We start from the raw sequence: 23,778 nt of genomic DNA, 5'->3' as shown, positions 1-23,778 counted from the left end.
GGAGTAGGGCTTGGACATTGACTTTATTAATTCAGTTCGAGAGATGCAAAACATTTCCTGTGAGATTCTGAGCCCTGTCAACTCCATTAATTCCACACAGAATTAAGACCACTAGTAAGACTCAGTCCTGAAAGCTTTTCCTCCCCATGTTGTCCATAGAGTCTCTGCCTTCACTTTATAAGAAGATTGAGAATACTAGTAAAAGGGAAGGAGCACAACTGTTTATCGCGTGTGGCCAGTTATATCCATAGTTGGAGGGATGTGGTGGAACGTCTCAGCGCACTGAGATCAGTGCCTGCCGTGGTCCGTAGCAGCCAGCTGCTTATTACCCAAAGCCACAGCCTTTATAATACTTCCAAGCACTTGGGGGTTTCATGTTCTTGTCTCTGTTTTACAGGCCCGTTCTGCTTGAACATCTCCGAGAAACAAGAGCAGATAAGAAAAGGCTTCGCAAAGCTCTGAGAGAGTTTGAGGAACAATTCTATAAACAGACAGGAAGGTAAATAACCAGCTCAAAAAAAGCCCTCTCCTTCTCCCCTTTGGGCTCTTATGCAGACGGGTTTGCTCCTGCTAGGGTGGTTACTCTTAGGGGAGCAGGCCAGAAAAGCTGCAGCTAGGGACTGGAAGATACCATGGAGGTGTCTGGTCTCTGTGGAGATGTCCACCTCCCTGCTTAGTTCCTCTGGGATGTGGGCATCCCTGAGGACAGTCTGGACCTGGGGAGCTTCCAGGACATGCCTGGAAAGGATAAACCCTGAGCTGAAGGGAGGCTGCTAAAGAGTCTTTCTGAGGATGTCAATCTGCAGGGATTACCCTTGGCAGTTGGGCCACTTTTAAAGGCCCGATTTAAAAGCAGGAACCACTGTTTCTTTCACCCATAGACAATACTGGCTACTTTACACTCGCCGTTTATCCTTCTCCCTTCATTTAGCAAACTTTTTTGCTGAAAACCACGGATGATATGGGCATGGAGTATTCTGGTAACAGTTTTCAAAGCACTATGTAATAACTTCTCTGCGCATTTGAGAATGAAGTTGTCATGCTTGCATGGCTGACAAGAAAGAAGATTACTTGGTATATGAAAATTCAGTATTTTAAATACTGTTATTTCATTTCTGTCTACTAGAGCTTTTTGGTCCTGTCAAATTACCTTTAGTCACCTACAGTTAGGAAAAAAAAAAAATCCAACCCAATTCTCATTAGTTGTTGCAGAATTAATTTTAAAGACTGTTTCTCCTCTTACTCATAAAAGTGATGGCACTTTTATTTGCTTTTCATAGGAGTCCTCAAAAAGAAGATCGGGTGCCAATGGCTGAGGAATACTCCGAATACAAGCACATGAAAGCCAAAATCAGGCTCTTGGAGGTTCTCATCAGCAAGCATGATATTTCCAAAACAATTTGAAGCGAATGCAATGCTCTGATACTGTTCTTTAGCAAAAAACAAGCAAACAAACATGTAATGAAAAAGAGGAAGTAATTTTACAGGTCTTGGTCTGCTGCACAATTATTTGACACACTGAGATTTTTGATGCACTTTACCAATTATACTAGCTGGGATGAGAGAGGACAGCAATATGCAAGACTATTAATTAAGCACGGGTGAGTGGACTATGGTATATATTTTTTCCTTTTGAAAAAGCCTTGAAGTGCACTGTGAGAATACTAGAAATTAAAAGGACACTGAAGTATTGTAGATTGTCAGTTTGACCTGCTCTTAGTTTTAAAAAGCGTGAGGAAATGCTCTCCACGTTTTTAGTACATGATAATGTACCACATCTTTCTTTCCAGAATTAACAGGCACTATAATTAACTATTAATGTCGGTTCTCAATGTGCCAATTCACTAGATATTAAAAGAAACATGAGCGAAAAACTCATGAACGTATGCTATCTTTCAAGACAGCATTGCTGTTCAATTCCAGCAGCTTCAAAGAAAGGTGCATACAAAGAACCAGTGCCAGGATTTGGTCTAAAATTCTGGGAGTAGGACAAAGTGATGCTGCCTATGCAAAAAAAGAAGGATGGAACATGACTGCCAAATGGAACTATTTTTTTTTAGAAATGAGAGAAAATGTTTGGCAAAACAAAATAGTTACAGTTTCCTGGGAAGAGATAAAACAAATGTACTGGCTGCTGTCCTTTTCACTATGGTTCACAGGACCTGGCTCATGGTACTTAAAATTCAGTAAATAGATCAACTACATGCTAATTTTGATTTATGTATTAAACTTTGCACTTTATTTTGCCTGATGCTATAACATTTGCTTTTCTAACTACCAAAGCTCGTTTAGACGCATGCACTTTGTAAAATGTCAAAGTATTTCTTGTGTTATAAATTGCCACATATATATATTAAAACCAGACTAGATTATTGCATTATGCTAAGATATTTTGGATAGATAAAGTACATGGTATATAATTGAGTGTCACAGTTATCTGATGAGGAACGCTAGACTTCTTGTTTACTATAAATAAGATTATAAAAAAGATATTTTTTTCCATTGGAATTATGCATCTTTCTTAACTTTCAGAGCACCACACTTTGTACTATTAAGGAGATTTTTTTTCACTATTTGTGATAGACCATTTGTGTGAAAAGTGGACTATTAACAAACAGAAGGATTATCAGTGGGTTTTGTACTAGAAATGAAAAGCAGGGATTCTGGGAAATACCTAGCCCAGACATAAAGGAAGGAAGAATAATTTAAAAAAAAAAAAAAAAAAAAAAGGGACTCAAATAAGTTGAATCATGTTTAGTGTTTTGCTTTAACTGTCATTTTGTATTGACCACGTAGTATAAGCAACCAGTTTTCTATCTTGGTAAGAAGATTTTCATTTTATAAAGCCCATTATGTACCAACCATGTTTGTATTTATATTGTATGTTATGACTTGGCATGATTTTGAAGACATACACGTTTTCAAGTAGTTTGGAGGAAAAAGTATGAACACTAAAAAAGGAATTTTTTTATTTCTCTGAGGTTTGTTGTTTCAGTGTACTGACTTAATAATTTATAACTTTTATGAATCAGAAATGGTCTCCTTCGTAAATCTGTTTTAATTAAAGTCATCTAGAGCAACAGGAACAGATACAGAGCTATTTGAAGTTTACAAACTACATCTTTGATAAGGGAAAATGATTTCATGACATATGTATACAATTGATATTAAAATGTAATCTATATATTCTATATGATTGTATAATATTTTATACAACAGTACAAATAAAATATTTTTCTATTATATTTATTATGTCGAGACACAGTTTCTGTTTTCAGTTAGCTAATATAAATAACATAAATAACACTGTCAAACAACACGTTGGAAGTGCTGACATTTCTAGGCTCTGAAGTTTAAATCATGCTGCAATTACAACCTTTCATGCTGTTTGGAGTTATCCCAGTGTTTGTTCAGTAGTTAAAATGAATGCATATTTAAACACCATTTATATAAGCTGTTATTTTTATTTTGCTAAAGCAGTTTATATAGGATTTTGTTATGTTTGGCAAGAAACAGAAAACAATTTTTGCAGCATCTAGGTATAAATGGTTGCCAGAAAGAAATCCAGGACTTCTAACCATTAAAGCATCGGGGGAACAGAAGGGAAAGAGGGAGAGAAGAAATACTAAAAACGCTAGTGGAGATTTTGAAGACTCGTGTTTGCTTTTGGTGACAGCGGCATGTGCATGCTTCTGACAAAAATGTCTGACTATGGAAATGGGCAACAGAGGTTTGAAGGCTCCTAAGTAACCAGGGAAGTTTTAACGTCCAACACTGATATTGCAGGTCTTGCAGCTGGGATCTTTCTTTGCATTTGCAGTAGACAAGCTCATTAGTTGGTGACCAGTAATTTCTGCAACTGTGCCGAGGGAGAGATCCACAGGATCAGTGTAAATTACTTCCAAAATAACATCCTGGGCATGATGGTAAACCATGACACCGTCTTCTTCATCGCAGGTCAGAAATTTATTATCTTTTATATTTAGTTGAGGAAGGCGCTGCTTACAGAATTCGTCTCCCGGTGATCCAACGGGGGCGATAACGAGAATGACGTAGTGGTAGGCTGTGTACATGCAGTAGAAGTCTCCAAAGTACAAGTTAGTATTTGGGTTGAAGAGTTTTTCAGCTGCAATCTCAAACCTGTATCTTCCATAAGGTGAATCTTGGGGAGGCTTCCCAGTGTTAAACTCGGTGTTGCAGCTAAAGAAGATGCCTTCCAGCTTCCCACTGATCGGAGAGCCATGGCTGCCACTGTTATCCTTAACAGAGGGCTGCATAGCATTCCCATGATGCTCTCTACAAATGAATGACTGGTATTGTTTATTTTGTAACACATGTTCAAGAAAAAGTGGAAAAAGTTAGGATGTTTTGTGCTGTTTGGTAACAGTACTGAAGGGACACAAAGGAAAACTGTTAAACTGAAAACTGTGGTTAGTGTCACAATCTTAGGACCAAGAAAATCAAGTGATGCCAGACTCGGAAAGAGCTAGAATAACTCCTCCTGCTCAAGGGGAAAATCTGCTTTCCCAGTCTGGCTTCTCTGGCAGCTGTGAGCTGTGTGGGTATTATATGCAGGCGAAGAATAGCACAACAAAAAAGCCCCCAAACCACCAGTATCTTTAATTAGCTGATTTGTTCAGCCTTCCACTACAATTCTAACAATAAACACTTTTTAGTTTAATCACATGTTGAAAATTGCAAGTCAGTCTCAATATGCTAAATATACTGTTTGTTAATGCATATTTTTAGCATAGGCAGTATATATTTCATATAGAAAACTGCCAGTGAAAGTTATTTCTGAACCATGTTTTTCAGAGAGCTTATAGGAAGGAATGTACTGTCTGCCATAGTTTTTTTCCCCCAAATGATAATTTCAGATCTAATTTGTCTACTGCTGACTTCAATCAGAGCAGAGCTGGGCACAGAGTATTAGGCAATTTGGTTAGTTTCCACTTTGGTTGGTATCCAGCTTCTGCAGTCACTAGTCCCAAGGGGAAAAAAATGTACAAGACTAATGCTCTTTTTTTGCAAGCTGAGCTCAATTTGGTTCCAGTGAAAAGTTCAATGTAGCAAGTGAATTTTAAAAACCCTAAATCCCAATAAATTGCACTCAGCATTAGGCTGCTAAATTTAGGAGAACAGTCCAAAACATCCCATCTAATCCTCCTTAGTACTTGAGATTTTATGTATAGCAGGATGTGCCCCAGAACTTGTGCCCTACACCTCTCTGGAAGTGCCATCATGACAGCTTTGGCTCTCTCTGCACCTGCAACCATGTGATACCAGAAAGGGAAACATTTCCATTTGTAAGTCAGTCCTAAAAAACACCAGATTTACTAGGCACCCTTGGAAAATGCCTTTATACTTTTACTCTTTCTTCTTTTTTTTCCTTCTTTCCTCTTTTTTTTTTTTTTTTTTTTTGAGGAGAGGGGAAGCTAGCTGAGAAAGACTGTTCTCTCTCTGCTTTTAACTTGGTAAAAAGGTGCTGTGTGGGAGAAGGTTTTACTTGGTTAAAGCGGAAGGTAGCAGTCAAAGCAAACAAATTCAGTGGTATACATACAAAACAGCTCTAAATCAAATCAGTAATGTCTCTGTGATTTTTTCATTATTTCAAATCTCCTCAGCAGCATATCTAAGATAAATTTCAAAAGTTTTCTGGGCCGTTCAAATACTACATAGTTATTGTCTCAAGCCCTATTTCATAAGACATCGGGGGGGGGGGGGGGGGGGGGGGGGCTGTGTAGAATTGGTATTTTATGACTGAAGAGATTACTAAGGGAGAAAAAAACCCAGCCTGAGTAACTACCGTCTCTGCAACCTGGAAAGCCAGGCTTCTTGCAGTTCCATTTCTGTGGCAAGATACTGACATCCAGTGGCCAATTAGGCTAATTATAGGTCACTCTTCCCGGGGATCCGAGCTGCTTTATGGTGCTCCCAGCCGAGATGAGCAACAGAGTGACATGAACACTACTCACAAGCTCACACTTTAAACCCTGTATTTCGCGGTTGCTGCTTTAGCACCGTGACAGTTGCTTGTTTGCCAATGCTACTAGAGCTACTCTATAAGCTTTTGCAAGCTTGTTTACTAGTAATGACACCACAGAGGCCATTGGCAGGTGTGGTATGACAAGGAATTTTTCCTAAAAGGAAGCATGTGGTTAGGGTTTTTAAGGTACCATTCAGAAGGGTGCGTTGTGGAAGGACTAGCCCTTGTGACCATATTAGTACATTTCTGATCAGAAAAGGTGCCCATCATCAGACAGTTACAGATAGTCTATCTTCCTACTGACCTGGTAAAACACAGCTTTTCGTCTGTCTCTTTAACTCACTAACAGAAAGGAAAACAAACTTGTCTCTATTTGTATCAAAGCAAGAAAGAACGTAACAGGAGGGACGGGAAAAGGTACAGTGCAATCAATTAGAATCACATTTGGCAGAACAAGGCCTAAACCACAGCTATAAATGCACCTCAGTGGCAATTTTCAAAGGTCTATGAACACAAAGGTGCACTATGATTACATAGCTGAAAAGAAAGCTATATGAGAATCAGAACCACCACAGGCATTTCCCTTCTGTGGGATCTAGTCCAGGATGGCAGCAGAGATTTACGAGGTCCTCAAAGAGCCTTAACAACTGCAATTCATTCGCTACCTCCATTCAGTTTTGCAGCTTTGTCACTATGTGCAATAAAATAATTCTTCCAATACACAGAAGGGAAAGAGCAAACCCCATGCTCTGGAATGTACAAGACGCTCCTGGAATCGAGCAGATACTCAGGACTACAAAGTGGAAATGTTTCCAAGGGTGGTGGAGTCTGCTCTGTGGAGCTGGATTCCCTCAAGTATTTTTTTTCTTCACCAGTTTTAAAAAACTTTCAGTTCTAGACAGGTACTAGTGTGACACCAACATAAAACTGGAATTATGTGGCACAGCAGCAGCCCCATCTCTCAATGCATATTAAAGAACCATAGTCCATGCTGCCATCCTTCTGACACCGTGCTGAAACGGATGTCGACACACTGCTTACCTCTCATCCATGTTCTAATGGTGGAAGGTTACCTCTGCATGGCTGCTGCTCCTGCTCAGCCAGTACATGAGCTTCGACTCCTTCTATTGAAAAGTCATCTTTTCTATTGTCATGATGCTTCCGGTTGCGGGTGCAAAGGCACACTGGGTCTCCAACAGGAATAAGGGACCTACCTCCAGCTATCCCATTTATTCATTCCAACTGAAGCAGTGTTGTAAAATTGTCTAAACATCATCCACTCTCACTCCCCATGCTACCTGTAAATTAACATTTGGACTGCAGAGCCCCAGTTACTACATTTGGGCATATGTGGTTGTATGTGGAGAGCAAATATTTGAGATGGAACTCTTATATGCGGGCAAATGCCTATGCACACAGTTGTGCACTCCTACTACTAGACATCTCTGAGTTTCTTAGTACAATAGAAGTATTTGGCTACTGAACATTCTGTTATGATAACAGGCACTTTAAACAGGCTGGAGACCCTGTGAGTAATTCAGTTTCTGCTTCAAAACACAAACTTCTATTGCCTAATGGAAGTGCTGAGTTAAGCAAGGTGGAAGAAATGGGTTATATTTTATTTTTTCCCTTCTTCTGAACTGGCAATGAAGCATACAGACATTCTGCTGTAGCTTTAGCTCAGCTGCCTCCATTTACTTATTTTCATTACTCCCTTAATTTGCCAAACAGTTTTGCGTATGTTTACTTTCTTACCTGATATAATCAAAGTATTCTTTGTGCTGATTCCGATAAAAAACAGACAGTTTAAGCATACGGCCTGCAATCACTTCAGCTTTTTCCAATAGCTGTGTTAGGTGAACTTTTGAATAATCTGGAAAGAAAAGACAATCTGCTAGTATGGGGGGGGGGGGGAAAAACCACAATACTCTCCAAAAGCTACACAGACATGCAACCTTAAAATTGGGAACAGAGTCTGGGTAACATACCTCACATTATGCAGCAGCTATACAGAAACTATAGAGCCCAGCACCAGTTTCCAACAGTGGCAACAGAGAAATGGCAGGAACACACACACATTTGATTCTCCCCACTCCTTTCCCCACAAATACTCTGCAAGCCTACAGCAACTTTCAGTTCAGGATTTCCTGTGTTAGAGCTGGTTTCTTTGTGTTTGGGACTGCAGAGGAGCTGAGAACTGCCCTCTCTGGCTTATGTCATTTGATAAACTGTTTGCGAGAACGTACCTGATTGTGAGCCAATAACAATTCTAAACAAAACTAGAAAGCTTGCTTAGGATGCAGCCTAAATGGTATCTCAACCAACAGGGGATTCGGAGAAGGCTCGCTTCAGCACTCAGCTTTCACACAGGCAAGCACATTGGCACTAGGTGATGAACATCCAAAGGAAGAGACTTATAAATCAATGGCAGGGTAAAACTGATCCTTGAGACAGGGTGTTGGTGGTGCTCAGGCTTTGCAGCATGCAGAGAAGGGAGAGCAGCAGAATGTCTTAAGCAAGCTGTCTGTTAGGGAGCTGCCACGCTGTCTTTTCTCCACAGGTGCTAGTAGCCAGCAACAGGCACGCAAGTGGCCCTGCTCCACTTCGGTTCAGCAGTCTTCTTTCCTAGCCTGGGACACACAGTGGTGCCAGGCACAGCACTTTGGGGCAGAAACTATTGTGGAACAAAGGGGTAGTCCAGCTGCCTCATTAATGCACCAAACCCGAGCACATACAAAGCCTAAAGTTAGAATTCCAGTTTCCAGGTGTGGCTGTTATAACTGTACCAGCCTAGCTGGCACCGGTAGATGGCTAACCCGCTCAGGCAGCAAAGCCAGCATTAATTGCATGCATACATCCTGTGGTGCATGTTTCCTCAGCAATATTACCTGCTGTGCAAAACTCAATGATTTCACTCCACTCAGAAACAACATAATCGCCATCAACTTGCTTCGATGCTGTCTGCACTGCTACTGTGTATTCTGTTCTTGGGCTCAAGAACCAGTGCCCGCGGACTGTCATCGGCAAAGGAACAGCTTTGGCCACCAATTTAGTGGGTACATCCTGATGGAAACAAAAAGACAAAACAACACACAAGTCAGCAGTGCAACCAAACCAATCCACCACCCCTTCGTTGTTTTTGCAATGTAATCCCCAACCCCTAGCTCTTCTGTGTAAACCTTAGTTACTTCTCACAGTTCATTGGTGCAACAAAGTTAACAGAGCAGCCGAGGACAATGGTCTAAGGTCTGCTCTAAGAGCTAGGGTGATAACTCGCATGTGTAAGTTACTATTAGTTCCAAGTGACTACAGATTGATACTATTGCATATAGCCCAAATATATAATTCAGACTAGGGCCATTTGTGCTTAAGTATGCAGAGCAAGACACACTACTGAGCATAAGGGTATCTTAATTTAAGAGCTTCCTGTGCTCTCACTGCCATTGTTTTCTTTCAGTCAGGGAAACCAAACAAAATTCCTCCTGCCATCAATGACTCCACCTACAGTGCTGTTGGTATCTTTCAAACCAAACTTGGACAGAGATAATTAAATGTGTTGCAAAGTAACTTTATGTGTTTTACATGTATCAAAATACCCTTTTGCCCAGGAAGGGCCAGAACAAGCCAAACATATAGCTAGATAGTTTGTGCCTGTCATTGCAGGGCTTACTTCCCACCCCGCCACCATTTCAGATACTCTGTTTTGCTCTTCCAGTGTATCGCACCATAGTGCAACAAAGAAGAATAGCTGCTAGTTGTGGAAATACCTAATTTCTACAGTACCAAAGGCTGCAGCGTAGACCACCAAGGGGAAGAAAAAAATTGAAGAACTGGACAGTTTATGCTAGAACTGTGGGTGAAAGGACTCACGGTGGAGTTGAATGATTCTCTGCACAGTGTACCTGAGGAGCTGTGATAGAGTGAGAGAGGTATTTACTCTTGGATATTTATCAGTAATCACAGAATAGTAAGATGGCTGCCACGTGAAAAGTGGGCATTTTAGATAACATCCATAGCTGTCGACCTATAAATACTAGCACAGTAGTCCCGTAAGGAAAAAAGAAATAGAAAAGAGACATGTTTTGTTCATGATCTATAAGCAAGACCTGAAAGGTTGGTTTTTTTTTCGCTTGTCTTCTATTTATGGAAAAATATCTTTCTCTTATTGCTTTTCTGTCAGCAAAAAATATTTCTGTTTCTGTATTAAGAAACTGTAAAATTAGCAGCTTGTGATATTACAAGACTGAAATGTGATTGACTGATAATCAAGGGTAAGATTTTGTTGTCATGATTTCTTTTTTGCTAATTCTCATTTGAATCAAATAACAGTTGGGAGGAAACATTCTCTCTAAAGGATTCAGTTGTGCACTCTGACATAAATAATATATAAAAGATAAGAGAAAAATTACAAGGAAAAATAAAAGAAACCCCAAAAGACATTTAAAGATACCACCCTGGAACTATATTGCAAAGGCATCCCACTGGAGTGAGTTTCCTACTGCTAATGCAGTCAGCAGCTGCTACGGTTACAATCATTAGTCTTCCTGTCATCTTTTCTTTGGCTATGGTAACAACTGCCTCCACCTGGGTCAGGTCTCTGTGCCCACAACCCGGTGGTGGTTTTTGCCCCCATTAATTTTGTCAGTTTTCATGTAACATTAAAAGCCTCATTGCCCCCATGCGTCAAAGCCTTGCCTTCCAGCTGTGTATCAGGAAACTCTTAAAACTGTACCAAAAAAGGGGCAGACTACCTAAACCACATTAAATAGAGGGTTTTATTTCTTGCACAGCTGGTGAGGAGGGGCAGATATGATGCTTTTCATAACTCTAATCTGTTGTTCTTTTTCTAAGCCAACACTTCTTTTTCTTTTTTTCTTTTTTTTAAGGTCATTATACTGACCTCAGGAGAAAATGTTCAAATGTTCACATTGAAATTTCTCTGGGGATTCTCCATTTCTTCCTTTCATCTCTTTTCTGCTCAGCTCTGGCTGAGCCCCCAAAGAAGTGCAAAAGAGGTTACATGCCAGCTCAAGGACAGCCGGAATTCTGGAGTGGCAGATGGCTGCTCCACCACCACCCACCAGACAACTCTAAAGGTACCTAGACGGCAATAATTTCCAAGAACAACCTGGAGGCACTGAATAACTAAGCAGCAAGGTATACAAGTCACACTACCTCTCTCCTTTTTTTGGAAAAGATGCCTGCTTTGCAGTCCCTTTTCGTTGCCAAAGAAGCAGCTTTCAATTTTCAGCTTTTTCCCATTTCATCTTACCCTTCCCATTTGCCAGGTCTGTTCGGAGGACACATTGTGGGAACTCAGCACACCCAGGTTCTAGTCCTAGTTTTGCTAAATATCTGAGCCTCATTTCCTATCACATGGGAATAATCATACTTCTGTATCTTAAAAAAGAGAGGAAGTATGCAAATTGCACTGAGAAAAAGACAAAGTCTTACTAGAATTCTAGTCTTTACATACTAGTACCAATACAAACCTCCTCCTTCACAGATATGATGACAGTAGTCATAAATAATAAACCTATATGCACCCTAAATATGCTGAATATACTTTATATATTTGCCAACAGAAAAACTATTGAAAGGATAAATCATTCACGTGTGCTCTCCTGGGTACACAAGGAAACAAACAGCCCCCTTTAAGCCTGAGGTACAGCATCTATCAGGTTAAGTCTATATCCTGAGTCACTTGCTCACAGCTGTGTGAGCAAACTGAGACTTAACATTAACTCTCTACAAGTTAGAAAAAAGTTTAAGCTCATCATCTGGGTTTATCACCTGTGAGAGAGACAGGCACTTGCAGACAGTGATTTACCCTACCCGTAAGCTAAGTAAGGATGATTTTTTTTCCCCTGAAGATGCCTGTCTCCTTCCACAGCCTGACTGCTGGATGACTCCTGAGAGTAAGTCCCAATGCTCTTTTTTATAACTAAGTGGTAGTGCTCACTTTTTTCTTGCTAAAAATCTCTACTAGGTGAAAGGGCAGTGATATCCTTCACCTTTATACAACAGCTTTGTTATGAAGGCAATGGATGGGTGGGGGCTGATTGAGTCCCCTCTGGATTCTGGGATGATTCAGTCCCTGGTGCTGCAGCTGCCAGGTTATCAGCTCCCTACCCAGCAGATCTACTGCTGAGCTTCAGCTGTGAAACTCATATAACTAACGTTATAGGGAGGAAGGATGCTTGTCTTTAACCATACTAGGGTTAGGGCAAATTTTGAATTTGAGCAATTTTTAATTTCTCAACAAAAACTCATTCTAGAAAGTGTGTTAAAAATTACTTAGTACTAAAGATGCATGAAAGCAAACACCAACGTGCTCTGGCACAGACAGTTGTTAGAGTATTCAGTATGCGCAGTTCTCTTGCCCACCCTGTCTGCTGTCTGGATTTCCATCATTGGGAAAAAAACAAACCAAACAAACAAAAGCTTTACCAAGTCACTAACACAATTAGTACCAAGAAACTTTAAGTTAATTCTGACAAGACATCCAACTTATTCATTATTTTAATTGATAGACTTTAGTCTCCTGTTTTTACAAAACCAATTACCTCTCTCCTTTGACTACACACTTCATCACAGTAAAAAGCTAAGGGAATTGCTGAGAAAAACAAAATAAATCTAATGGCTTATCTTTATTACACTACCAAGATCCTTTTTTTTTTTTTCTCTCCATTTGAACACTAGCCTCATCATTGTGATATAGATTTTGAAGTGTATATAGTGTTTGATCTGCTAGGGTGGCTCTACCTTTTACAAAAATGAATTTTACAACTTTACACCAGTTTGCACATGAATGAAAAAACATGTAGATTAATAAACTGAAAGAAATCAAAAAGAATCCATCCTAGTAAGCATTTATATTAGAAGGTATATTTATTCCTGCAGTATAAGATGGGAATTCAAGTTCAAAGGCTGTTAGTCCAAAAGTGATAACAGTAAGAAAACCAAAACATAGCCTACTTTATTTGCTATTACAATTAAAAATGGGTCATAATAAATGCCTATTGTAACATTAAATTCGGTAGTGCTTCACAAGCTGATTCCTAGCAACTGCAACATCTTGGCCAAACATGCAAAATTCTCGATTTCAAGCAGTACTAAGTGATTTTTCATTACACTTACTTAATGTATATGTTACTTCCAACCATTCCATTAAAAAAAACAAAACTCAAGTAAGGAAACATGAAAATTATACACCTGCTATTTTTGGTGGAAGTATTTTCTGGTTATCCCACTGGCTTATAAACCAATAGTAATTTAGGTGTTGATAGAATTAGAGCTTTCATATTTGTCTGGATGGCTATTTGTGCCTTGGCAAACCTTATCTTTTAGAGATATTGCCAACACTGTTTTTTAAATTTGCAGATGATTGTGTTGTTTAATCTTCTATCTCGTTACACGTTTCTCTAGATATCTCAGTATTTCAACTATTCTGAGGTCAAAGCAAATTTTGCTGGATTTGATAAGTACAGATTCTGCAATGCATTCAATATATCCCTGCATCAGTGGCTTGAGGAAAGAGGCCAGATGAATATTCAGGTCACAGTGCTGAATGCTGCAAACTAAAATTGCTGGAAGCCTTCCTAGAAGTGCATTAGAATTTGTGACTCTTCTGTTGAAATGACATGTTGCTCTCATGAGTCTGTCACTGAACAAGGACAGGCATAGAATACATAAATTGTTTAAATAATGATTAAGAACTAGTCAGGAATAAAAATGTCTGTCTTGCAATACATTGTACAGGTTCCAAAACTGTTTTCAAATGAAATAGAAAAGGTAATGTTCAGTTCTCTATGAAACAAATGTATTTGTGTGTACACAAGCATAGGCTAGAGATGGAGAAGATATTCTGAGTATAAAAAAAGTCAATCAATCAGATTAATAAAAACCCACCTTTGCTGGATGTCCAATACCTGTTTCCCATGGTCTGGCTTTGAACGGTTAATAAAACACTGAGATTCATCTATTCAAAATCAAGTATTTCCATCTTGATTTTTAAATGAAAATTACCTTGTGTTTAAATTTGTTGGAATTCTTGTTTTCTTTCTTGTTGAGATCGATGAAGTAATGAGTAATGCGGTCCTTGGATTTAGAATCCATTTCCCAAGAAATCTTGAAGGAATCGCATGTGATGTTACTTATTTTGATGTTGTGTGGAACTGGAAGTTCCTCCATCTCTGCAATCCCACTATCTTGTGATTTATTCCCTGCATAAAAAATACGCATGATTCGTTCAGTTAAAGACCTATTAGATATCTGTTTTTTGTGCTCCAATACAATCACATCTCTGAACAGCCTTTCATGAAGTCTGACAGGTGGTACTCAGAAGCAACTTTGAGGTACAACTACGCAAGATTCAATGTCAGTAATGGGAAATACTGGAAAGGGATTAAATTCCTCACATGAATAAGCACTAATTATATGTAAGCAGACTGCATAGACTGGCTAGTACCGCAATTGTGTGCAGCTGAGAGTTTGAGAGTAAGAAATGTCTGAAGCTATCTGGTGCTACAATATTTAGTTAAGATGCCAGCAACATCCACAGTTAACACACAGTTAACATAATGGCCCTATCCATACTGGTCAGTGAAATAAATACAAATAGAAATCATATTAATCCTAAACCTATTTTTCAAGCACAAAGTAAAACAAATCCTTCAAGGTTTACAGATGGTGTATGTATATAAACATATGTATACACATATATAAAATACTGTCTCCTTCGCAATGAAACAATTAACAGTGATCACTTTGTTGAGCCACAGTAAAAGCGACATACACACCAATTTCATTCTGTGGTCTTTATCCTCTCTATTCTAATTGCCCAGTTGAGACCCTGCAGTTTCCTTGGGATGTTTTTTCTAATTTCTCTAGATAAACAAATGACCATTGACCTCAAGAGGCATCACAGGTTCTAAAATTAGGTCTTCCCTTAGTTCCCAAGGCAACCTTGTAGTAGAGCATTTCGTGAACACTAAAACTCAGAAACATTAGGTGATCTTGCACTATATAAGATACAAGTCAAAAGCAAACAAAGAATAAAAAAACCCAGAAAGATGAGAAAAATGAGTGGTAAAAAGGAAAAAATAGAGAATATGATGTAAGAGAAGGAGTAAAGAAACAGAGCATTAAAAAAAAAAAATCAAACATAGAAAGAAACAAAGGAGAAAAACAACGCTAACATCTGTGTAAGAAAGAGAGGAAAGCTCCCAAATTCTGTCCAGATGATGAAGGTAGAAGGCCTATGCAGAGATGTGAGGCAACACATTGTCAGAATTATTTTTAGTCCCATCTAATTATAGAAAAAGCATTTGTACTTCCATCATAACTGATAAAAAACTGGGCACAGAAGGTGAGTCTAGTCAGTAATAATAATAAAAATTTGACTTGGAAAACAGTAGGGACATTTCAATCTCTCAACATACACTGTCAAAGAATTATACCAACACCTCAATGCAGAATATTAAGGTTGGCCTGATTGTTCAAAATTCTCCTCATGGATATGTGAAATGCAATCACAGAGTCTGTGAAATCCATAGATTTCCAGCTAGTATTCTGAATAAAGTAATTTTACTGATGATTTCAAGAACCAGTAATAACACTTTTCTATTTTTGTTCCATTTTATGCATTTACACCTAACGGGTTGTCTATTCTTCAAACATCCTATTGCTTCTTTTTTTTTTTTCCTTTTCAACTAATATCAAAGTCAGGTGGTGCATGGTCTTGCTCAAAATCCTACCCTATTTCTGCCATCCACAATGACACTTTCAACAGCTGCACTGGCTGCAGTAGACTCAGAAATACCAGTCATTACTGAAAGCTTTCTGTTCACATGAAATATGTGGTAAGTGCTTTTCCCAACATGAGATTTCAGAAAGCCAGCAGGGAGAAAATGCATTGCTTGCTTTTGTAAGCATTTTGTATCTGAAAAATGACTGAAAGCTCTACCAGGTACACTGAAAAGGCTATATATGATAGCTCTTCCAGGAGCAAGGCTTTGTGTTTAAGCAGAAGATGGAGTGATACTGCTGAGGTTCTCAGACCTCCTGGAGAGCTGGACGGACTCAGATCCCAGCACACTGAATAACTGAGTAAAGACCTGAACAGACATGCACTCAGGAAATCCAAGCCATATATATCCACAATACATTAATGTGCAACTTCTTTGCCTCAAAAGTCAGCTTCTATACTCCATACCTATGGGTGTTAGCCATGTTACAAACAGCCAAGGTACTTTAAGCTTCAGGAGACACGTGCAAAGCAGTAATGACCATTGACAAAAAGTAACAGAGATGAAAAAAGATTTTGGAGCCCACCAATGACAGCCAAAGAGCAAAAGTGCTTCTGTAAATGGGTATCGTTTTCTGTACAATTCTTGGAATTAATGTCTGGCATACATCTTTAGATGTCTGTGCTCCTGTTCCTTTTAATTTCTTTGCTTAAGTGAAAAAACAGTTTAAGTAAATGTCTAGCAGAAAATCTCCAGGTAATTTTTAGCAACATTTTAATATAAGTCTGAGAAAAAGAAACCACTTGCATTACTAAGTGCTAAGCTATCCTTTTTTTGTGATGGAACAAAATCCCGAATAAACACTTTTCTGAAATCTTTAAAGCTCTTTGAAAGTAGAAAAAAAACCATTTTACAGATTTTGAAATACAAACAGAATATGAACATAATATGAAAGTAAAATACCTCACAATTATCACCAGCAAGCAATACTCCAGTTTCCCTCATATTTGGAATATGAAGTATCTGTCATATTTGTAAGCCATACTTATATTTTGATACATATTTGTGTAGTCCTGAATGTCAAAATCCATTGAGTTGACAGGCAGTAATAGGAACCTGATAATGATACACAGTATTAATGAGGAGGATGATGATTCAGCAATTATTGGTAAATGGTGTCTTTTGAATAGCAACTGGTGTACCATTGCATGAGAACAAGGAAAAAACATTAAAAGCATGCTTCTGCTCTCTTAGGTTTGACTGATCCTAGAAACCAAACACGCAGGTGACCAGCTTTGCCCACACAGCAGACACCCTAGCATTCAGACCACGAAGAAATTTTGGAGAAGCATTCTCTTGCAAAGCATAAGCTCTAACTCAGAATCCTGGTCCTGCAAAAAGTAGTGCTTTTCAATGTTAGGAACAGCATTCTGTCCTGAGATGTACTGGAATATGACATAAAAATGTGAGATACAGTCCTTGACATCACTGCACTGAATTAACTCGAAAGAAATGAAGATGACAGGATAGCACAGAAGGAGAGTAAGAATATCCTATCCAGCCTGCTACTGTACATACATCACTTATAACAACTACATCATGTGGACTATTTCCATTAGACTTTATCAATATTATAAAAGCATCACAACTACTATAATACATAGTTATATAAGACAAAATAGTAAGAATGAGCAGAATTTTCAATAGCAGAAGGGTAACTTTGAGCTAAACTTGGAAGTCAGGTGTTTAAGAAAATACTACTATCTGCTGTTAAAGTGGGGGTTCAACTAGGGTCTGATAATATTGTCAACCAAACCACTTAAAAATGCTGGCTGCTACAAAAGACTGCTTAGTGGCCTACCTGCTAGTTAAAACTAGAGACTTCAGGTATGTGGTAAGCGAAATATAGGTGTCATGGAGATCAAAAACTGACAGATATAACTGACTAAAAAGGTAACACATTTGTACCTTGCCTTTTTTCCACTTGTGCTTTGGTGAATATTTTGAATTGGTTTTCATACTGGAAAGCATGTCCACTTCAAGCCACTTCTTCTTTATACCAGGATCAATTTAAAGAACAGATCAACATCAGGAAATAGGATATCTATTAAAAGCAGAAATAGCAGTTGAACTTACTCAAAGCCAGCATATAGCTGCCCTAAAGCACTCCAAAACTCCAGCTGAAAGGAAGTTACTGCTGTTACATATGTGAAAATAGGTGGAGAAGGCCTTAGAACGGGCTGCTTTCATGTTAATCGCTTTGCCACTTCACTGAGGCTAAACTGATCTTTCTTTGACGAAGCATCACAATACAGACAAAAATTGAAAATGAAAGTAGCATGGGAAATGTTGCTCTGAACAGCTTCATATCAAATTAAAATAGATCAGCTTCCAATTAAAATGGCTACTTCATTTTGCACATTCTTGTTGCTTCTATGCTGGAAGCCACTGCAGGACTGGATAGAAACACTGCTTTTGGGTCTCTTTTGGGCAGAACTTATAGAAGAGCTAGTAGTCAAACAAACGTGGTTTCCCTTGCCAAAAAAACCTAGGCATGTCATCCCTATGTGCTGCAGAAACACCTCTGTTTTAACAAAAAAAAAGTTCACTTTTAGAACAAGCAAAAGGGCCCAGTGATTCTTGACCCATATAATAAGAAGTCAAAGACCACTCATATGTGCATAGGTCACACTGGAAGCATAAGACTTTAAATTTCTTCAAAGCCAAAGAATACATACAACACGCCAGCTTTACTGAGATCAGCTGGAGAACTGCAAGATTAATGTTTTATGCTCCTATTCACAGGCTTATCTCTCTCTGCCACATCCAGAGTTAAATTTCAAGTTAAATTGTCTAATCAATTTTAAAGCAGTTATGATACTCACTGCTGCAGCTGAGACAAAATGCTGGCAAATGGGTAACAAACCAATTTTATTTATATACACATAGACACACTTAATTTAGTATCCTCATTATATCTTCTACTTACATAAATTATCTCTGAATGGAAAAAAAAGGCAGAAAATTCCCATTGAACATTCATGGCTTTCATCTGTCACTATTGGAGACAAATGATAAGACTTGGAAATTGGTTAAGTCCACACCGAAAAGATTTGGAAAAGGGTGGGTTTTTTTCTAATTTGCCTCGTCACTCAAAACAAGCTGAACCATTACATCTGCGGCAGTGGAAGGATGGTGGAAAAGTACCTTAACACAACCTCTGATTGGTAGTTACTGAGCATTCACAAAAACTGATTTTTTATAATTTTAGAATACTTGATCTTTTTTTTTCCCCCTTATTTCTAAAAATGCAGAACTTCACAGCAGGGCAAGGAGTACATGCCTACTGATTTTTCATTTCACAGACAAACTGTTTATGTTATCCACAAAAGAAATCCTGAAAGGGCTTATTTGTAATCCACCTTCTAAGCATACTTACAGCTCACAGAAGTGAGTTTTATGAAACTAGACCAATAAAATAATACATTTCTGGGTTCCTGTGACCTTGCTTATAGAAGTTTTGACTCTAATATTATCTTGGCAAATACATTCCTGCTATTAAGCATTAATAATGGAAAAAAATTAACTGAAGCAGTATGATATACATTTAATAAAGATATAGAATCCCTAAACATACAACTGTCCCATAGTTTGAATGTAATTCATCATTTGGAAATACTAAAAAGACGGTTTCACACTCAAAGGTTGTATACCAGACACACTGCAGTAGAACTCCTAAGTATTCAGAACTCATGCGATTTGTATTCAGCAACCAAATCACACCCTCCTTCCCATAACTCCATCCATAACACTAATATGCCACCTTTCACAACATTAACTATGTAGCTTGCTGCACTATGCAAGCATGAAAAATTATCCAGCAGTCAAGAAACAAATTCACAGATAACAGAACCTGCAAATGACTGAATACAATGACATAATAGCCATCCATCAACAGGGAAAAAACTACAAATATTACAGCCTTAATGAGTGGGATTGCTTGTACTCCGTGTGAAGTAAACTCGTGAAATATTCATTCAACTGCAATGGTGTCCATTAAATCTGGAGAAATTAAAAGAAGGCAGGGCTGGGTGAAATCCTATTGTCTGCTGGAGCCATGAAAGTATCCCTTCAATAATCATGGATGACAAAATATAGCTGTAAAATACTGCTATTTATCTGCAATTTAGACTTGGATACTAGAGGGAATAACCATCAAAGTAATATAAGGCTTTTCATATTGCTATTTCCCCTTCATGGGGTTTAGCTTCAACCAATTCAGGTATTTGTCCAATCTCTGGACAAAAATTATTTATTCATTTTATATGTGGAAGAAATGTAAATATCTAAACAGAATTTGGAATAAAGGGTCGGGTCTGTTTGAACCATCACTCAAACAAATTCAGAGCTGTCCTGAGTAGTGGTGGAAGGTTACACATCCCTGAAGTGATGTAAATGCACTTCATATCACAGAGCCCAAACATGCCAGGAGAACAACCAGAAAAGAGAAGAAAGCAATAAAATGGCTTTCCTTGAATTACTCTTGTTGACTGTGTTTCCTGCTAAGGCTTTGTCCTTCTGTCCCTCAAGATGCAAATTGCATCAGCTTAATGAAGTGTAACTTACATTTTCATTTAAACCCATTATGAACCCCCCTCAACATGTATAAATAGATTTGCCTCTTTTGGCATCACACTGGAAAACCTCCAGTTGTACAGACAAAGACAAATCATCTGGTTCTAAGTTTCTTTGTACTCAGGGATAAATCCTCAGTGTCTTCAGAGTCATGTTGTGGGAAACACGGAATTCTGATGCTTTTGGAGCAGACATTCAAAAATCACTACTATGCCTCTCCTAAGCTGCCAACACCATTGCCATGGATCTTTGAAAACATGTTCCCAAAGGATTCGTAAAAAACATTAATGCATTTTGGGCTCTCAGTTTGTACTTTGTAAATCTCATGTTTGTCCCTACATCTGAAATTGTTGCTATTAAGAAGTTTCTTTATTTGAGGATGGAACTCTTTGCATTTAATATGGTCTAGATTTAAAAACAAACAACACAACACAACACAAACAGTGGAATGCTTGTTAGTGATGGCTATTTCCAGTTACAACCCTGCTTTTTCCAGCTGTAAGTTACACTGAAACATCCTAAGAGCTCGCTAGTCTAGCTACCACATTCTTAGCTGAGGAGGTGACAGCTAAGTACTTGAGGACAGCAGTTTCTTAAAACTGTGATTTCACAATGATTTGCAAAAAACACCTGTTCAAAACCTCAGTTTAATTTTCCAGAAGACATGCATATATTTAAAGATTTCAAATAAACATAGTGTCAAAAGTCATGGAATCTAATAATTTCCAAAGAATTTAACTGAAAATACAGAAATGTCACTACTTCTTAAAGTCAAGGCACTCATTTAAGGTTCAGTTAAAACTTGGTAGACAAAACCAAAGTAAATAACAGGTACTACTCAAATTCTATCTGAAGACTGGTTGTTCTCTGAATTTACCTCTAGCAGTAACAAAGAAGAAAACAGTTGAAGACACACTCAAAAAATGAGATCTTTTGACATTTATATGATGAAAATGGCTTTGTGATGGGGAAAAAAAGAAAAGATGATGGAAAACTAGGTGATATAAACCACATATTTTAAGGGGACTATACAGACAATAAAGAAGACTAAGCCTATGTAACATGTCAAGCTCCTGCAGAACCTCCACCTCTAACACTGACCTGTGGCCCAGGGTTGAACGTTTGCTACAAAAAAGAAAGCCTAGATTCAGTGGTACTTGTTCCATTCATTCAAACCATGGTTGTCTGTGCTAAAGCAACTCAAAGCAGCCTCTAGGTTGCTGCAATTTTTTATGGCAGGTGAGACACCCAGAAGCTAGTGAACTAACTGGGAATGCCAAAAGCATAACGAAGCCCTGGTGATATCCCACAATCAGCAACTGGGAGGAAAGCCAGTGGAACAGTCATCATGCCTCTTCTATTGTCACCACAATATTCTCCTGCACTGACGTAAATTCACTTATCTGGTTCACATAGTTTGGGGTTTATCTGGGCTGCTGTCATGTAGAAGATAGTGCACTAAGTGCTGCACTGTACTGTCTTTAGAAAGACACACAAGATAGTAACCCCTGCAATTACTTCTGTGAAGTGTCAGCTCCATGAAAACTTAGGAATTTGATCAGGGAAATGTGACTAAGGTTTGTGAGCCAGAAAATAAGCAAGGTGAGACTGTACCCACATAGCACAAAATTAAATGCTAACGCTGGATCCTTAACACATTCTGGGAAGATACCTGAAAATCAAAAGACATGTAGATGAGGATGAGAGGCATAGAGGAATAAACTATAAGGTAAAGCAATTTCTGAGACCCTGAAAGATCAGGTTTACATTATACACAGTTACCAATAGCACATGTAATAAACACACCAAAAGCCAAACAAAATCTTATAATGCAAAGCACATATTTTTAAAATGTCACCTTTTTCAGATCTTAAAATACATCCATTGGGGAAACCAGAAAGTGTTTTTCTCAAGCTAACATTTTCAATACAATGAGAGACATTAGCTATGACCTTTTGAAGTAGAAATGTTTGGTGAGAGGGGATCAAGTTCATAAAGAGCACCTAGGTACCATGACGTAAGAAATCCTCTTACTAGATAGTGATACTAACAACTGAAAACAACTCATTTAGAAACAGTAAAATGAACAGAGACATCTTTCTTTATACCTTCTGAAAGAGAAAAATTTGTACCTTTCCTTGTCTTGATAATTCAGCTGATTGGTTATATATCAGCTCTATAAAGGTAAAATATTAAGTTTGTAGTTCTAGAAAACTGATAAAGACTGACAACATTTGAGTGCTAGAATTCATTCTGAATTCTCCAACTTACTGTGGAGGTATTTTATTTCCTCAAAAATTCATTAGGAGGGAGAATTCTTCTTTCTGTATAATCATCAAAAATGACAGGAAAGTGCCAGGAAATTATGTATTAGCTGCATACTTTACATTCAACTAAGTAAAAATACAATATCATGTTCTTCTCCTGAGCTCTAGAACGAACGTGTCCCTGTCCAACTGCTAGCTATATAAAATTGTTTTACATGACCAGGACAGTATGTCCCTACCAAGCAAATAATTAACTTGAATATCAAGAATTTCAGTGTTCACTGCAACACCTTGTTCAAGAGAGACAATGAAATCACACAGAGGAACTACAAATACAACAACATTTATAAAATTATCAAGTTAAGGCTGTTATTTGTTAGGCCATGCAAGTGGCACTTCTCCAGGATAGCTATTCTATTTCAAAGTTCAACTTGCTATCCATAACCACGGATATCCATAACATTTATGCTTTATTCGTTCTTCTTTTCATGTACAAAAAATGAGGGAATAGTCTCAGGTTCTTAAATGTCTCTCTCTCCTCTCCCCCAGAATCCTGGTAAACTAACTCCCGATACAGATTTTAAAATTATATAAGCATATTTAAGATTATTTTCTAAATAAGTATCCTCATAAAACCAATTCCTACATTAGATAAAGAGAGGATGCCTGGCTCTATAAATCCTGTTAAGAGGGATAAACCCCTCTAAATCTTCTCCTTATTTCCTCCCCATGTCTGATACTACTGTTGTGCATTTTCTAGTAAGATAATGTGCATTCTGTCCAAAATTTTTAAAAATAGTTTTGAAAATAAAGCATTACTTATTTATAACTATAACATGTATGTCTATATTTACTGAGTGTTTTTGAAATGTTCAAGTACATTCAGATTCTCTTGTTACTTGGTTTTAACTCAAGGCTTAATTTAGCTGTTTCCTACTAATCTACACCATTGACTTCAGCAGGAATATTCTACATTGCAAAACAAAGAGAACACAACTAGACTCTGCAAGCACAATTGTGCTTTTAGTACAGCTGTCTTCTTCAGCAGAGAAGGTACCCCAAAACTGTGTCTACCTAAAGCACCGAGAAATCCCCAGATTATCTAGTTTCTGTATTAAAGAATTTCTCTCAGCCTCTTACA

The 23,778-nt window shown here is 38.1% G+C and overlaps 2 protein-coding genes across 15 annotated transcripts in view; one reads left to right on the top strand and one right to left on the bottom strand.

Annotated features, from left to right (window-relative positions):
- The window catches only part of FAM13C (family with sequence similarity 13 member C), a 135,479-nt gene extending 132,234 nt beyond the window's left edge, over window positions 1–3,245 (top strand). For all 8 annotated transcript variants that reach the window (XM_041127147.1, XM_030029597.2, XM_041127148.1 and 5 more), the window contains 2 exons: window positions 398–499; window positions 1,281–3,245. In XM_041127147.1, coding sequence (XP_040983081.1) covers window positions 398–499; window positions 1,281–1,404 — 226 coding nt within the window. In that variant the 3' untranslated portion in view covers window positions 1,405–3,245. The remainder of the gene's footprint in view (window positions 1–397; window positions 500–1,280) is intronic.
- Window positions 2,948–23,778, bottom strand: part of PHYHIPL (phytanoyl-CoA 2-hydroxylase interacting protein like) — a 59,335-nt gene continuing 38,504 nt past the window's right edge. For all 7 annotated transcript variants that reach the window (XM_030029613.2, XM_030029610.2, XM_030029609.2 and 4 more), the window contains 4 exons: window positions 14,015–14,211; window positions 8,875–9,049; window positions 7,742–7,859; window positions 2,948–4,296 (listed from right to left, as the gene is read on the bottom strand). In XM_030029613.2, coding sequence (XP_029885473.1) covers window positions 3,762–4,296; window positions 7,742–7,859; window positions 8,875–9,049; window positions 14,015–14,179 — 993 coding nt within the window. In that variant the 5' untranslated portion in view covers window positions 14,180–14,211 and the 3' untranslated portion in view covers window positions 2,948–3,761. The remainder of the gene's footprint in view (window positions 4,297–7,741; window positions 7,860–8,874; window positions 9,050–14,014; window positions 14,212–23,778) is intronic.

Source organism: Aquila chrysaetos, chromosome 11 (genome assembly GCF_900496995.4).
Source record: "Aquila chrysaetos chrysaetos chromosome 11, bAquChr1.4, whole genome shotgun sequence".
Taxonomy (NCBI): Eukaryota; Metazoa; Chordata; class Aves; order Accipitriformes; family Accipitridae; genus Aquila; species Aquila chrysaetos.
The sequence above is the reverse complement of the archived record's forward strand: the minus strand, read 5'-3'. Positions and strand labels throughout refer to the sequence as shown.